At 49.6% G+C, this 16,008-nt stretch overlaps 1 protein-coding gene and 1 long non-coding RNA gene across 2 annotated transcripts in view; one reads left to right on the top strand and one right to left on the bottom strand.

The window, feature by feature from the left end:
• LOC116421488 (probable acyl-CoA dehydrogenase 6) overlaps positions 1-16,008 on the top strand; it is a 31,228-nt gene that overhangs the window by 6,226 nt on the left and 8,994 nt on the right. Inside the window, exons 2-6 of the mRNA XM_031951232.1 lie at positions 478-598; positions 4,865-4,994; positions 5,879-5,985; positions 13,043-13,210; positions 14,752-14,925. Of these exons, the coding sequence (XP_031807092.1) occupies positions 478-598; positions 4,865-4,994; positions 5,879-5,985; positions 13,043-13,210; positions 14,752-14,925 (700 nt within the window). The remainder of the gene's footprint in view (positions 1-477; positions 599-4,864; positions 4,995-5,878; positions 5,986-13,042; positions 13,211-14,751; positions 14,926-16,008) is intronic.
• LOC116421492 lies at positions 298-4,267 on the bottom strand. The gene is made up of 2 exons (XR_004231867.1): positions 3,479-4,267; positions 298-1,036 (listed from the first exon to the last, which is right to left on the bottom strand). It is a non-coding gene; the product is annotated as an uncharacterized LOC116421492 (long non-coding RNA).

The following is a 16,008-nucleotide window of genomic DNA, read 5'->3' as shown; positions in this document are numbered from 1 at the left end:
AGCACAGAGAGTTAAATTGATGAGGTTTGTATCCCCTAGATTCCCAGTGATGATGAGGTTAGTGGCACTAAGAGAGTTGTTAAAATCCCCTTTCAGTCAGCCGCAGGTTTAAAGTGAAAAAATTCACTCAATTGCAAAAATCAAAGTTTATTGTTGGATAGAAACCAGTTTGCTAGGAGACTGACTTCTACAGTGGCAAAGTCCTATTAGGGAAATGGAGTCTGGCAGTGAGAAGAGAATGCCTTCTCAGTGGGCAGAGGGTCCTAGCAGCTGAGAAAGCTACTTTAGGCCTTCTGCAAGGAATGAGTCCAAAAACTGCCCTATGAAAGGAGTCTTGAGACTTGAGGAAACACTCAGCAACATGGATGGCAGCAGAAGGTAGAGCTGAGGATCAGTGCAGATTTTAGAAAGGACCCTGGGGCTCTTGGGGAAACTCCCATCTTCCTAACTTTTCTTTTGTTTTTCTTTTCATTGTAGATTATCAATAAGGAGATTAATCCATTTGTGGACCAATGGGAAGAAGAACGGATCTTCCCAGCCCATCATGTATTCAAGATTCTAGGGCAAGCTGGCTTCCTGGGTGTGAACAAAGCAACAAGTAAGAGAGCAGACATGGGAAGACTTGAAGGGTTCCATTAAAACACTGGGGGTGTGAGCTGCTCAAAAATTCTTTTTTTGTCGCAAAATTCAATTTATATACTATCTCAGCATTAAATTTTTCACAAAATTTTTTCATTATAATGACATTACATCAGCAGTATTTGTTTATGTAAAAAAAATTATATTCTATTTTACCCAGGGATACTTTCCAAAGCTGGTGTGCCCACCCAGTGTGCTTGAAGGGGATGATTGCTGTAGATTCACATAGAACACGGATGGGGACATTCATTGGAAGGCAGACAAGGCTTTTCTCCTCTTTCTGGAGTATTTGGAGAGGGAGGGTTTCCTCTAGGGATCAGTGGTGGTGGTGGCTCAGATCCCCTTCCGCCGGCTCACCGCTGTCCCAGGAGATGCTGATTCATCAGAATGCAGAGGACTAATAGGAAAGGACAAGGAGAATTAGTGTCTGGGGGGAGGAGGGGGAGGCCTGGGAGGGCTCACCCAGGCTCAAACCTTCAAGCTGCTCTCAGACTGTGACTAATGGGACGGGCCGGGGGCTTGGGCTGAGTGATTCTGAGGGCATTTTAAGGCATGGTCTGCCATCTTTCAGTCTTGTGCACATTCTAGTCTCACTCCTGAAAAGCCAGAGGGACTCTAAGGCCCCCAAGGGCTCTAAGGATACCCCCTGAACAACTGGAGGATTCTTGTGGGTTCCACTCCCCCAGGATCATCAGGCTGCCCTTGAGGGGCTGGGGTGTCTGACGGGCTGCACCCTCGAGGGCTTTGGGAGCCCCTTGAGCTTCTGAGGGCGGCTCTTCAGCCGCTGTTCCGCTTGTGGTGACCAAGGACCCAGTGCTGTTTCGCCTCTTTTTACAAAGGGTTATGCGAAGATTCCACAGACCCTTCCCCTTGCCCAGTACCGGGGGTCCCGCTCCCCCCACAAGCCCCCGGCTCTGGAGAGAGGGAGCTCGGGCTTAAGCATCAAGTTCCCCAAGGATGGCCTTCTCGGGGATGAGCCCTTAAGCCCATGCCAACGGCTGCGTCCCGAGGTTGAAGGTCAGTCCTGGCTCCTGGGGCCCCAAGGCCGGATACGAACTGGACTTTCTGGAGCATCAGGCAGCGGCCTCCAGGCTCCCTCCCTCACAGGAAAAAGAAGCGATCGGACCAGCCCACACAGAGGCAAAGAACGGGGGCGCCTGTTCACGGGCCACTATGGGGGCCCCAGATGGGGGGAGCTCATCCCCCCCAACACCAGGGGCCTTCCCGGGCTAACGGAGGAAAAGAAGGCGCGCGGGGAGATTGGACGCAGCCAGCCTGGGGGTCGCTCTTCACGGGGGGTGCAGATGGGGAGCACTGCTGGTCCCCAAAGCCCAGGCCGGCCTGGGAGGGGGGAGGCTCTGGGACGGCTCCGCGCTCTCCGCAGCCCGTCCCGCTCCAGGAGAACAGGAGGATTTTTTTCCTTGGCGGGGGATGGGGTGGGGAGGGGGTGTTGAGGGGTGCGTGATGGTGGTTGCCTTAGGCAGCCGGAAACGCAAAGCAGTTTCCTGCTATTTATCAGCGCAGGGCCATGTTTCCTTTCCAAGCAGGGCTTCCTGAGCCGTTGGCCCCGTCCCCAGGAAGGATGCTACGAAGGCAGATGCGTTCTCAGCAGAGCTGGAGGGAGGGGGGCCGTCCCTCCGCCCCCCCCCCCACCAGGCTCTCTGGCTGCTGCTCCTCCCTCCCCCCTCCCCGGTGCTGCCCACTCCCGCCTCCTTCCAGGAGAGAACGTCTCGGGTCCTTGTGAAACTCTCCCCGTTGCTCCCTGAGGACTGTCCGGCTGAGGAGGAGGCCGGTCCCTCTGTCACTGCTGGGACGCCGGGGGAGGGCGGAGGGGCACGGGGCGGAGTCTCTGGAGACTCTCGCTGTCTTGGGTCGGGGGGCTGGCAGGGCTCCGGGCGAGGGGAGGAAGATCCCACCAGGGACACGGCCGGGCGGCCCGCGCCAGCCCCTCGTCCGGGGTTACCGTCTCAGCGGCCGCCGCCGGCTTCTCTTGGGAGCTGCGCCCTTGGGTCTTCACCCCCCCCCCAACTGCCCCCCACACTTCGCTCCGGCTCAGCGGGAAACCCGCGCTGCCCGCCGCGGGCTCCAGAACCGGGAGAAGCCGTTCTGGGAGCCCCGATTCCAGCCGCCTCTGGAAATCTGCCCCCCCCCCCCCCGCCTCCCTCTGTCGGCGCCCGCCTCAGTCTGGCTCCTTCCCTCCGCTCCCAGGCGGCCCCATCTCTCTGAGCCCTAAAGCCCCCCCAGCCCCTCATGGATCCAGCCGAAGTCCCTCGGGCCGCCCCCGCCGCGGGCTGCTCTCCGGGGCTCCCCTTCCTCGCGGGAGGCCTGGCAACCTTGCGGCCCCGCGGCCTGACTCGGGAAGCTTCGGCCTGGATTCAGACACGGGCGGTTCTTTCTCTGGGTCGGGTACATCTCCCGCCCTGCGTCCTTCGGAGAGGTCTCCGATCGTTGTGTTGCTGGGAATAGCAAAGTCCCTGATCTCCCACAACCTGCTAAGGCTTTGCCCCCAGCCCTTTCCCTTGCCTTGAGCTCCTGGAGGCCCTTCCAGGTTCTCCGAGGGTCATTTCTCACGGCACAAAATATTCCCTCACAATCACACACCACGATTTATCCGGCCCTTCCCCAACAGACGGGCATCCGTCCCCTCCGCTTCCAGTTCTTTGCTCTGAGAAAAGAGCTGCCGTAAATACTCTTGTTCACCCAAGTCCTTTTCCTGCTTCTTTTTAAAATCTCATCTGCCCGGCAGAACAAGTGAATTAGTTCGCAATTCCACCAACAAGGCATTGAGGTTTCATTTTCCCCACAGTCCCCAAGTCTTTACAGCAACTCCCAAATCTACCTTTTGCCTTCGGCTCTCTCCTGAAAAGGGGCTGAAGGGGTCCCATCACAGGGTATTGCCTCCCACTGCCCAGAGGGAGGCTGCCTGGTGGCAGGAGCCAGGTCCGGGGCAGCGCCTGTGGTTCTGCGCTGCCGAGGCGAAGGGGTGGCCGGTCACCCTTCCAGGCTCAGCCTTCCAGGAGGGTTCTGCCCATCTTAGTGATTACACAGCCCAGGGCCACAGATCTGGATCACGTCCAATGCTTTCATTTCATATTGCTCAAAGCCATGGCAGTCCTAAACGGCCGAAGCAAGATGCAGAATGCAGAGCCCCTGACTCCCAATCCCGTGCTGGGTTTGAAGGCAGAGCCCCCGACTCCCAATCCCGTGCTATCTACAGCCTTCCCGGGCATTTCCGGGAGTCTTTGTAACTCTTTCAGATCTAAAGCTGTAGGGTCTTTATTCCTGTAGATTAAGAGCTACCTTCTAGCCCACATTGTAACTATGTCTTCTGCATCTATCCAGTCTGTGACAGCCCAACTGGAACTCAGTGGGATGGGGGTCTCCCAACAGGCCAGACACGGGGCAGGCCTACTATGTGCTAGTCTCCCTGACCCTAACCTAACTGCGTACTTTACCAGGGTTATCTCCTTTGATTCTCCCAGCAACCCTATGAGGCAGGTGCCCTAGAATTATCTGCATTTTACAGTTGAAAAAACTGCGGCAAACGGAGCCTAAGTGGCTTGCCCAGGATCACACAGCTGGTCTAGTTCTCTGGATGTTAACTAGCTCATCAGCCCCTTTCAGAGGGAAATGCCCACTCTGCTCCTGGCAGTGCAGGGATCAGATCCAGGTCTATCTGGAGTGACCTTCAGTCACTCAGCAAGATTGCAAAATCACTGGGATGATCCGTCAGCCAGCCCTTGATTTCCAGGCCAGGGTGCAATACTGGGCAGTTCGGTGACAAGTGCCAGCTCCTTCCTCCGGGCTCAGCGGCACAAACATAGGAGGGGACAGGGCACCCGAGGGTGTCCTGGGGCAGGGATCTCTGGGGAGGGCATTGCCATCCAGCACCATGCCCAGTCTTGGCTCTGTTGCGTGACATTGCATCAGGATGGGCAGGGGATGGATTCTCCCCCTCCCGAGGGTGCCTGCAAGGCAGATTCTGTTGAATTCTGGGTGCCAGCCTTCAAGAAACATACTGAGGAGATCCTGAAATGGCTCCCATCTAACAAACATTTGCTCAGCTTCTGTTGGGTATCCTAGCACATGCACACCCTCTGCCCCCATGGTACAAAACGACCAGGACAGCGGGACCCGTATCACTGCCAGGGGTGCCAGGATCTCCAGGAGGAGGGGTGCCGTGCCCAACTGTCATCCCTGACCTTGATTCTCTCCTCCCTGGTAGAGTACGGAGGCCAGGGCTTGGATCTGACTCATCAAATTGCAGTGGCAGAAGAACTGGGGAATATCACTGGGCTGGGCATCGCCATGGCCATCCTGCTGCAGACGGACATGGCCACTCCTGCTCTCGAAAGGTATCATGATGGTCGGACCTCCCAGGGCTGTGGCCCAGCTTCTAGTTTGGACAATGGCGCTCTAGGAAGTGTCCATGATCAAGGCCTTTTCATGCTTACTTGGAATGTCTTGGATCTGAAACGTTTCCACCTGATACTGGAACCAGTTTCATCATTTAATTTCGTTTTTTTTTCTAGTAGATTTATTAATTTTTAATACATATCCCTTTATGAATCATGTTGGAGAGAAAAATCAGAGCAAACGGGAAAAACCATGGGAAAGATTAAAAAAAAAAAAACAATAGAAAAAAGAAGTGAATTGAACATGTTGATTTACATTGAGTTCCTTAGTTGTTTTTTTAGGATGCAAATGGCACTTTGTGTCCAAAATCTATTGGGATGGCTTCGGACAGTTAATGTAGTTGGGAAGATTTCTTTGCCCCTCAAAGCACAGACAGCTGACTTCAAAATTCCTGGATTATGTGTCTATATTACTTACTATACAACATATTCCTGCAATAGCCACCTCCTATCTGTCTGTCCTTTGAACAATTGAGCAGTCCTTTCCCAGTAAGCCTAACTTCACAGGGAAGGCCACTGAGAGAAGTCTGGTAAATGCTGCTGAAGGTTGTCCAGTCGCCTTCCCTGAGAGCGAAGCAGCGAACCTTCTGTTACTGTCACCTTGACTCCTGGCTCTTCAATTATATGAGCACATTGTGGACCAAACAGCTAGAGGGCTGTATGGGAAGATGGCTGGGGCCGTTGCCTTTGGTCTCGTGCTTTAAAAGTGAAGAGGAAGCACTTGCACACACAGCCATGTCTAGAACTGGAGGGGGGTCCTGGTACCAGAAAAACACTTTCCAGTTTTCATTCTGAATCCTTGTGCTCTTTTCTCCCATTTTCAGGTTTGGTTCTGAAGAGCTGAAGCAGCAGTTCTTGGTACCCTCCATTGCTGGAGACTATGTGGCCTGCCTCGGAGTCAGTGAACCTGGAGCAGGGTCTGATGTGGCAAGTGAGTGGCACTGGGAGAGCATCCCAAGGAGCCTAACAGACCCACAACACCTCCCAAATTAGACTAATGGGCCTGTTACCCCATGGTGGAGGTGGCTGGGAGTGGCTATCCTGGCTGTGTCCCTTTGGGTGCTAAATGGAAGCCATCACTGGGAGCTCACAGTAGCTCCTAGAGTTCCTCTTAGGAAGGATCAAATCTCCAGATATTCATGAAAAGTGAGGGATTCAGAAAAGGCGGGCAGAGAACAGAAGTGAATCATTCTGTGTGGCAAGAACTAGACACACAAATTCAAAGGCAAGATTTGGGCAGTTGGGCGAAAAAGATGACATATGAGAATGATTATCTGGAATCTTAGACCATTCTCTTTAAAAATTTGTGAATAACAGGTTTCTGGCCAGGGATGGAGAGCACCTAAGAGATGAGGGTTCCTTAGGGATATGGTTGCCTTGTGTTTCACAAATTAAATCAAAATGACTTGAAAATAAGATGCAAAAGAGGAGGGACGAACTTCTCATGTCTGTCCAGTGAAGGGCTACTGTAGAGAGCAGCGGCATTGTAGAAAGAATAATGGCAGCTGAAACATACAGAATTTCAAAAAACTATTAAAGTCCAAGAAAGAAGCTAGTAATAAAACTCATCTTTCTCCATGTCTATCCATACATCTACAAAAGATGGATTTTAAAAAGGGGGCTTCAGATTTTAATGTAAGGAGGCGAAGGGGACCATTATAATCATTCACCACAGCTCGTTTAGCCATTCACCTATTGATGGGCATCCCTTCAATTTCCAGTTTTTTGGCACCACAGAAAATAACTATATAACTTTTTGTGTACAATTAGATCCCTTCCCCCTTTTTTGGAATATCGTTGGGAGATGGACCTAGCGGTAGTATTGCTGTATTAAAGGGTGTACATAGCTTTATAACTCTTTGGACATCTCAGATGCTTGAATCAGTTCACAGTTCCATCAACAATGCATTAGTTTTGTGGAAGAGGAAGAAATTTGTGACTAAAGACAAACTAGAGACCATTATTGATCACAAAATAGAAAATTTTGATTACATCAAATTAAAAAGCTTCTGTACAAACAAAACTAATGTAAACAAGATTAGAAGGGAAGCAACAAACTGGGAAAACATCTTCACAGTTAAAGGTTCTGATAAAGGCCTCATTTCCAAAATATATAGAGAACTGACTAATTTATAAGCAACCAAGCCATTCTCCAATTGATAAATGGTCAAAGGATATGAACAGACAATTTTCAGATGATGAAATTGAAATCATTACCACTCATATGAAAGAGTGTTCCAAATCATTATTAATCAGAGAAATGCAAATTAAGACAACTCTGAGATACCACTACACACCTGTCAGATTGGCTAAGATGACAGGAAAAAATAATGATGATTGTTGGAGGGGATGCGGGAAAACTGGGACACTGATACATTGTTGGTGGAGCTGTGAAAGAATCCGACCATTCTGGTTGCAATCTGGAATTATGCCCCAAAAATTATCAAACTGTGCATACCCTTTGATCCAGCAGTGTTTCTACTGGGCTTATACCCCAAGGAGATACTAAAGAAGGGAAAGGGACCAGTATGTGCCAAAATGTTTGTGGCAGCCCTGTTTGTAGTGGCTAGAAGCCGGAAACTGAGTGGATGCCCATGAATTGAAGAATGGTTGGGTAAATTGTGGTATATGAATGTTATAGAATATTATTGTTCTGTAAGAAATGACCAGCAAGATGAATACAGAGAAGCTTGGAGAGAATTACATGAACTGATGCTAAGTGAAATGAGCAGAACCAAGAGATCATTATATACGTCAACAACGATACTGTATGAAGATGTAATCTGATGGATGCGGATTTCTTTGACAAAGAGACCTAATTCAGTTTCAATTGATCAATGATGAACAGAAGCAGCTACACCCAAAGAAAAAAAACACTGGGAAATGAATGTAAACTGTTTGCATTTTTGTTTTTCTTCGCGGGTTATTTCTACCTTCTGAATCCAATTCTCCCTGTGCAACAAGAAAACTGTTTGGATCTGCACACATACATTGTATCTAGGATATACTAGGACATACTCAACATATATAGGACTGCTTGCCATCTAGGGGAGGGGGTGGAGGGTGGGAGGGAAAAATCGGAACAGAAGTGAGTGCAAGGGATAATGTTGTAAAAAAAATTACCCTGGCATGGATTCTGTCAATAAAAAGTTACTATAATAATAAAAAAATAAAAAAATAAAGTAATTCAGACCTATTCTAAAGAATTGAACAAATGAATGAATAAATGAATTCATTAACTGAAAAAAACAAAAAAACAAAAAAAACCAATGCATTAGTTTTCCCACATCCCCTTCCAACAATCAACATTTTCCTTTTTTGTTATATTAATCAATCTGATAGGTGTAAAGTGGTACCTCAGAGTTGAAAACAACTCTGAGGTATGTTTTTATTTTCATTTTTTGTCTGATCCATAATGATTTAGAGCATTTTTTCTTTTCTTTTTTATTATAGCTTTTTTATTTACACGTCATATGCATGGGTAATTTTATAGCATTGACAATTGCCAAACCTTTTGTTCTAATTTTTCCCCTCCTTCCTCTCACTCCCTCCCCTAGATGGTAGGATGACCAGTACGTTTAAATATATTAAAATATACATTAACTACAAAATAAGTTTACATGTCCAAACCGTTATTTTGCTGTACAAAAAGAATCAGACTTTGAAATATTGTACAATTAGCCTGTGAAGGAAATTGGAAAAAAAAATGCAGGCAGGCAAAAAATATAGGGATTGGGAATTCAGTGTAATGGTTCTTAGTCATCTCCCAGAGTTCTTTCACTGGGTGTATCTGGTTCAATTCATTACTGCTCCCTTGGAACTGATTTGGTTCATCTCATTGCTGAAGATGGCCAGGTCCATCAGAATTGATCGTCATATAGTATTGTTGTTGAAATCTATAATGATCTCCTGGTCCTATAGAGCATTTTTTTCGTATCACTATAAATAGCTTTGAATTCTTCTTCTGAAAACAGCCTATTTATGTTCTTTTACCATCTAGCAATTGTAGAAGAACTCTTATTTTTATAAATTTGGCTCCGTTTTCTATATATTTGAGAAACGAGGTCTTTATCAGAGATATTTGTTGCAACTCCCCTCTTCCTTAGTTTTCTGCTTTCCTTCTAATTTAGTGTTTGTCAAATGATGACTTTTTGTTCCAAAAACTTGGATCTTTGGGTTTATCATATACTAGGTTACTATAATCATTTACTATAATGTAACTTGTACTTAATCTATTTCACTAATCTGCCACTCTATTTCTTAGCCATTACCAGATTGCTTTGATAATTACTGTTTTATAATATAGTTTGAGATATGGTACAAAGACTACTTTTTATTTTTTTTCATTGTTTCCCTTTATATCCTTGAGCTTGTGTTTTTCCAGATAAATTTTTTCTCTATAGATATTTCTTACTGTCTTATGCTTTTATTAGTGTAGTATACTTCCAAATATCTTAGAATACCGAGTCATTAAGTCAGTACCCACAAACAAACTTTAGAAAATAATTTTTTGAAAATTTGATTGGTATATTACTGAAAAGATTAACAAGTAGAATTATCATTTTTATTATGTTGATTTGATCTACACATTAGCAATGGATATTTTCCCATTTATTTAGATCTGACTTTATTTGTGCAAAAGCATTTTATAACTGTATTCATATAGTTTCTGGGTTTGTGGTGGCAGGTAGACTCCCAAGTATTTAATATTGTCTACAGCTATTTTGAATGGAATTTCTCTATCTTTTGCTGCTGGGCCTTGTAGAAATAGAAATATATAGATACTGATGATTTATGTGAGTTTGTTTTGTATCCTTCAACTTTGCTAAAATTTTAAATAATTTCAAATATATTTTTTAGTAATTATAGCATCGTATCATCTACAAAGAGTGATCGTTTTGTTTCCTCATTGCCTATTTTAATTCCTTTATTTTTCTTCTCTGATTGCTAGCGCTAACATTTCCAGTACAATATTGAATAGCACTCTTGTTTCACCCCTGATTTTATTAGGAATGCTTTTAGCTTCTTCCCATTACATATAATGATTGCTGATGGCTTTATATAGATGCTACTGTATATTTTAAGGAAAACTCCATTTATTCCTATTCTCTCTAATGTTTTCAATAGGAATGGGGGCTGTATTTTGTCAAAGGCTTTTCCTGCATATTGAGATAATCATATGATTCCTATTGGTCTTGCTATTGATGTGGTCAAATATAATGGTTTTCCTAGTATTGAACCAGTCCTGCATTTCTGGTATAAATTCTACCTGAGCAAAGTATTTGATCCTTGTAGTATCTTGCTGAAATCTCATCACTAATATTAAAAAAGATTTTCTTTGCACCATTATAGTTTGGAAATTAATTCTTCTCTAAAAATTGGTATAATTTGCTTGTGAATCCATTTAATCCTGGGGATTTTTTCCCTAGGTAGTCACTGATGAATTGCTCAATTTCTTTTTTCTAAAATTGGGTAATTTATTTCTTCTTCTGTTAATATGCATTATTTATATTTTGTAAATATTTATCCATTTCATTTAGATTGCTGAGTTTGTTGGCCTATAACTGGATAAAATAGCTCCTAACAATTGTCTTAATTTCCTTTTCATTGATGGCGAGTTCATCACTTTCATTTTTGATAACTCGTTTCCTTCTTTCCTTCTAAAAATCAAATTAAACAAAGGTTTATTTATTTTATTGAGTTTTTCCTCATAAAACCAGCTTCTGGTTTTATTTGTTAGTTCAATGATTTTCTTGATTTCAATTTTATCAGTCTCTCCTTTGATTTTTCAGGATTTATAATTTGATGTTTAATTGGGAGTTTTAAATTTGTTCTTTTTCTAGTTTTTTTTTTATTTGCACACTCAATTCATTGATCTGCCTTTTTCTGTTTTACTGATGTAAACAATTAGACATATAAAATTTCCCCTGAGTATTTCTTCGGCTACATCTAAGGGCATAATTTTAGAAAGGAGTAAGGAAAAAGCTTCTCTGGTGGAGGTGGGAGGTGGGAGCAGAATATCACTGTTTACGAACAAACTATTCTCACTACAGACTGAGATTGAAAACTGGGTTGAGGGCAAAAATCAATGGAAGAAGAAGCAGAAATGATCGTGTGATCACAGAAAACTAGAGACCCCTGTAATCCCATTCTTTCTAGAGCTTCGAAGCCAATATTGCTTAGTAAGGTGTGATTGATGTTAGTTGGTTAAATTAAAGTTGGGTGCAGCTAATAATAAATAATAAAGTTGGGTGCAGGGTGGTGGAAATGCCCTGATGGCAACACTGATATATCTCAATTCCTTAGGGGTGTCCTAGAGTCCTGGGGAGAAGACATGGACAGCCACGAGTGAGCTACAAAAGCATTTAAAAGAAAAATAAGCACAATACAATGGACGTGTAGATTTTTGCAAGATTGGCTCCAAAAATGGAAGCATCTACTCGGCACCCTGGATATAGAAGATTTTTCTCAAGGAGCTTAACCTTCAGCTGGGGGCAGTGTGCGTGTTAGCTCTAGATAGTGAGTGGTCAGTCACCATTGATTAAGCACCGGTCATGTGCCAGGCACTGGGATGATTGCTGGGGGTACCTAAAAAGGCCTATATTAATCACCACCCTGCAGGAGGGAGCAGACCGTCGGCCAGGGGAGAGAGAGGCAAACAATGTACAGACGGGACAGTTTGGAGACAGAAGGCATTAGAATGGATGGGGACTCAGAAAGGTGGCTTGCAGAAGACAGGATGGTAGTGGGCATGTTCCAGGAGCCAGAGAAGGTGAGAGATGAGGGGGAGATGGGACCGGGTCTGTGACTTCATTCACATGACGGCTCCCAGTGAGGGAACGCCATCACCTCCTGCAGGTTGGCGCCTTCTCTGGCACTCAGCCTGGAGAATTGTCCAGGGACAAGAGGGAAGGTCTGTCAGAGGTGGAATTTGAACTCGGGGCTTTCTCTCCACTCTTGTAACTGCCTCTGAGATGCAAGACCATGGATGATTCTCTGCCTCTTGTGCTAATTTGGGTCTGACAAACTAGAACTAACAGTTATGCAGCAAGCAGCGCTGCCCCATCCATACATCGATCCAATCCAGCCAATGGAGAAACACCGGGTTCTGTGCAGTCCGCTTACTTTCCCGGGATCTTCACATAGAAGACAGCTAGCTCGGTGGTTGGGAGGCTCCCAGCTGTGGGAGGGAAGTATCGGCCTGCCTCCCCACCTGCCAGCAGAGCCACTGTGCCGACCTTGTGTGCCCGAAAAGCCGGGACAGCTTCCGGCTCCACGCCAGGAAACAGGATCATTTCCACGTGAATTATCTGAGGAAGACTCTGAAGATCAGCTGCAAAGCAAGGGATGGGACCCTGAGGCCTTCCTTGAGACAAGCTGACACAAAGCCCAGGCCCCAGGAGCTGGCCACATTTTTCTTAGGCCACACGCGCACTTGCCTAGTGGGCTCTTGGGGGAGAACTCTCAGGGCCAGGGTCCAAGGACCCTCGGGTCTCTAGGTGGGGAGATCGTCCGGCCCGGCACGCCCATGTCGAGGCAGGTGCTGTGCCCCACGTGGACCATTTGTGCCTGATCTGGGGGAGAACCTTCCAAGCTGGTGCCCTGATCAGCCACAGCAGGACCTACTGGCCCTCGCCCCCCACAAAGGGTGGCCACAAGGAGGGGGGGATGTTGGGGGCAGGCAGGGATGGGGCACAGTCCCTCCCACTCATGTCCCTGGCCAGTTGTGGGATCTTGGTGCTCCCTGCCCTTCTCGGTAGCTCAGTCCGGGAGAGCGCTGGTCTAGATGTAATGAAGTCTGAAAGAGGGTAGCCCGCTCCCCATTGTCTTTGTCCTCCTAGAACTTAGCAAGACAAAGGCTAGAGCATCCCTGCCACTGTGCACCATCCTACAGCTTCCCAGGCGCCTCCTGGACCACACCTTCACCCCAGCCTTCACGGGGTAATTGTTCAAAGCCATCATCTTCCTCCTTCCTCTTTTGCCAACAGATATCAAGACAAAGGCTGTGCCCCAAAGGGGCGACTACATCATCAACGGCAGCAAAATGTGGACCACCTCCGGGAGCCAGGCTGACTGGATGTGTCTGCTGGCCAACACCAGCGCAGGGCCCGCCCACCTCAACAAGTCTCTGCTTTGCTTGCCCATGAACCTGGCGGGTAAGAGGGGGCACCTCGGGCTGCTGGAGGGCCCAGGAGGGCCTAGGGCTGTCGATGGGGCCGCGGGTCAGGACGCCGGCCTTGTGAGGGGGCCGTGGTCCGGAAGAGGCGCCCGTGGCCCGGGAGAGGCGCCCGGGGCCGGCTGTGACTGGTCCCCCTCGGCCTCTGCGCTCAGAGTTCAGACAAGCAACTTGTGGGGAGTGGGGGTAGACGGTGGGGGAGAATGGAGCAACATTATGTGGGTCTAGCCGTGGCCTAGTCGGCCAATGAACACTTAATAAGCACCTCTGATGCACCAGAACGGGAAGCTACGTGCATCCTGGAGTTAGGAGTTCCTGCCTTCCAGAGCAGCCCCAGACACTTCCTAGCCAAGTGAGCCTGGGCAAGTCATTTCATCCTGCTTGCCTCAGTTTCCTCATCTGTAAAATGGGCTGGAGGAGGATCTCTGCCAAGAAAATCCCAAATGGGGTCAAGAAGAGTCCTCATGTGATGACTAAAGAACCGATGTGCTAAGTGCTGGGGATACAAAGAGAGGCGAAAACCAGCCCCTCCCCGGAGGAGCTCTAATGGGCAGAGCCCACGGGTGGGTCTCACCGGCACAGGCAGGAAGGCATCGGGAAGGGCTGCCTGCAGAGGGTCGGGGTTTCCTCAGGGAGAGGGGGAGACTTCCAAACATGGAGATGGCCCAGGAGAGTGTCTGGGGCTGGGAGACTCGGTTGAGGAACAGCAGAGGCCGGTGTTGTCGGTTCGAGTCGAGAAAGGGCTGGAAGGGGCCCGGTTACAGAGCCCTTGGGGAGGACTGCTTGGGCAGGCGGCAGAGGCTGGGCTCGGGTGAGGAGAGGTCTGAGACCAGGGGGCGGCTCATCCAGGCTGAGAAGACCCCCGGCAGGTGCAGAGTGAATCAAGCAGAGACAACATGGACAATGGACAGTCCAAGAGCAGCCGTGCACCCTGTTCCAGAGATGGATGGGCAGAGAGGGACCCTCCAGAATGGGGCAGGGTCTGTGGGGAGGGCTCCCTTGTCCCAAGGAGCGAAAGTCACGCCCACGTTGGCAGACCCGGGCCCCAGCAGGGTTGGCTGCCTGGGGGTCTGAAGTGGGGTGCTCTGGAGATAGCTGCTGCCCTTGGAGGCAGGCTTTGGACCCCCCAAAGCCTGGCCTTGGAGTTGGACTTCTGAGCCTGTAAGAGGCTCCAAGGGGAGCGGGCTCTCCACCTACGCCTCCCCCTTCACTGACCAGCCCCCGCCTCGGCAGGGCCCTCCATGCCACCCCCAAACACCGGCTCCTGTCCTAAGATGCTGCCATCCCAGCCGACCCTCTCCCTCTGGCCCCGCAGCCAGTGAGAGTCAGGGAACAGAGTCTCCAGCACCGAATTCAGAGGGGCTCCAGCTGCCCTGCCGGCTGTCCAGGTGCCATCCGGAAGGGTCCGGGATGGTGAAAGGGTCCCAGGTCCCTGTGCTGGAGCCCTGCCTCCAGTGCCAAGGAGGGAAGAGCAGATAGCCAGGCCCCGGGACGGACTCACAGGGTCTCTGCCCTTCACAGGCATTCACGTTTCCAAGAAGATCGAGAAGCTGGGCACGTGGGCCTCCGACACCGTGCAGGTCTTCTTCGAAGACGTCCGAGTGCCCAGGAAGTTCCTCATTGGTGAGGAAGGCCAGGGCTTCCGCTACCAGATGCTGCAGTTCCAGGAGGAGCGGATGAACTCCTCAGCCCTGGGTAAGTGCCTGCTGGCAATGGGAGGGGCCTCATGCCCCCTGGGACTCACCCATGCCGGGCACTGCCACAGCATTAGTCTCAGGGCATCGGCCATTGGGGCAGGAGCAAGCCGGATGCGCTGGCGCCCCTGTGGGATGGGGGGCCTGTGTCCTTGCGGGATAATGTGCCTGTGTCCCTGTGGGATAGTGTGCCCGTGTCCCTGCAGGATAGTGTGCCCATGTCCCTGTGGGATGGCGGGCCTGTGTCCCTGCGGGATAGTTGCCCGTGTCTCTGTGGGATGGCGGGCCTGTGTCCCTGCGGGATAGTGTGCCCGTGTCCCTGTGGGATGGCGGGCCTGTGTCCCTGCGGGATAGTGTGCCCGTGTCCCTGCGGGATAGTGTGCCTGGGATGGCAGGCCCGTGTCCCTGCAGGATAGTGTGCCCGTGTCCCTGTGGGATGGCGGGCCTGTGTCCCTGCGGGATAGTGTGCCCGTGTCCCTGCGGGATAGTGTGCCTGTGCCCCTGCGGGATAGTGTGCCCGTGTCCCTGTGGGATGGCGGGCCTGTGTCCCTGCGGGATAGTGTGCCCATGTCTCTGCAGGATAGTGTGCCCGTGTCTCCCCGCGGGATAGTGTGCCTGGATGGCAGGCCCGGTGTCCCTGCAGGATAATGTGCCCGCGGTCCCCGTGGGATGGCGGGCCTGTGTCCCCGCGGGATAGTGTGCCCGTGTCCCCGCGGATAGTAGTCCCGTGCCCTGCGGATAGTGTGCCTGGGATGGCGGGCCCGTGTCCCTGCAGGATAGTGTGCCCGTGTCCCTGTGGGATGGCGGGCCTGTGTCCCTGCGGGATAGTGTGCCCGTGTCCCTGCGGGATAGTGTGCCTGTGTCCCTGCAGGATAGTGTGCCCGTGCCCCTGTGGGATGGCGGGCCCGTGTCCCTGCAGGATAGTGTGCCTGGGATGGCAGGCCCGTGTCCCTGCAGGATAGTGTGCCCATGTCCCTGTGGGATGGCGGGCCTGTGTCCCGCGGGATAGTGTGCCCGTGTCCCTGTGGGATGGGGGGCCTGTGTCCTTGCGGGATAATGTGCCTGTGTCCCTGTGGGATAGTGT

The sequence above is a fragment of the Sarcophilus harrisii genome, chromosome 1 (genome assembly GCF_902635505.1).
Source record: "Sarcophilus harrisii chromosome 1, mSarHar1.11, whole genome shotgun sequence".
Lineage (NCBI taxonomy): Eukaryota > Metazoa > Chordata > Mammalia > Dasyuromorphia > Dasyuridae > Sarcophilus > Sarcophilus harrisii.
The sequence above is the reverse complement of the archived record's forward strand: the minus strand, read 5'-3'. Positions and strand labels throughout refer to the sequence as shown.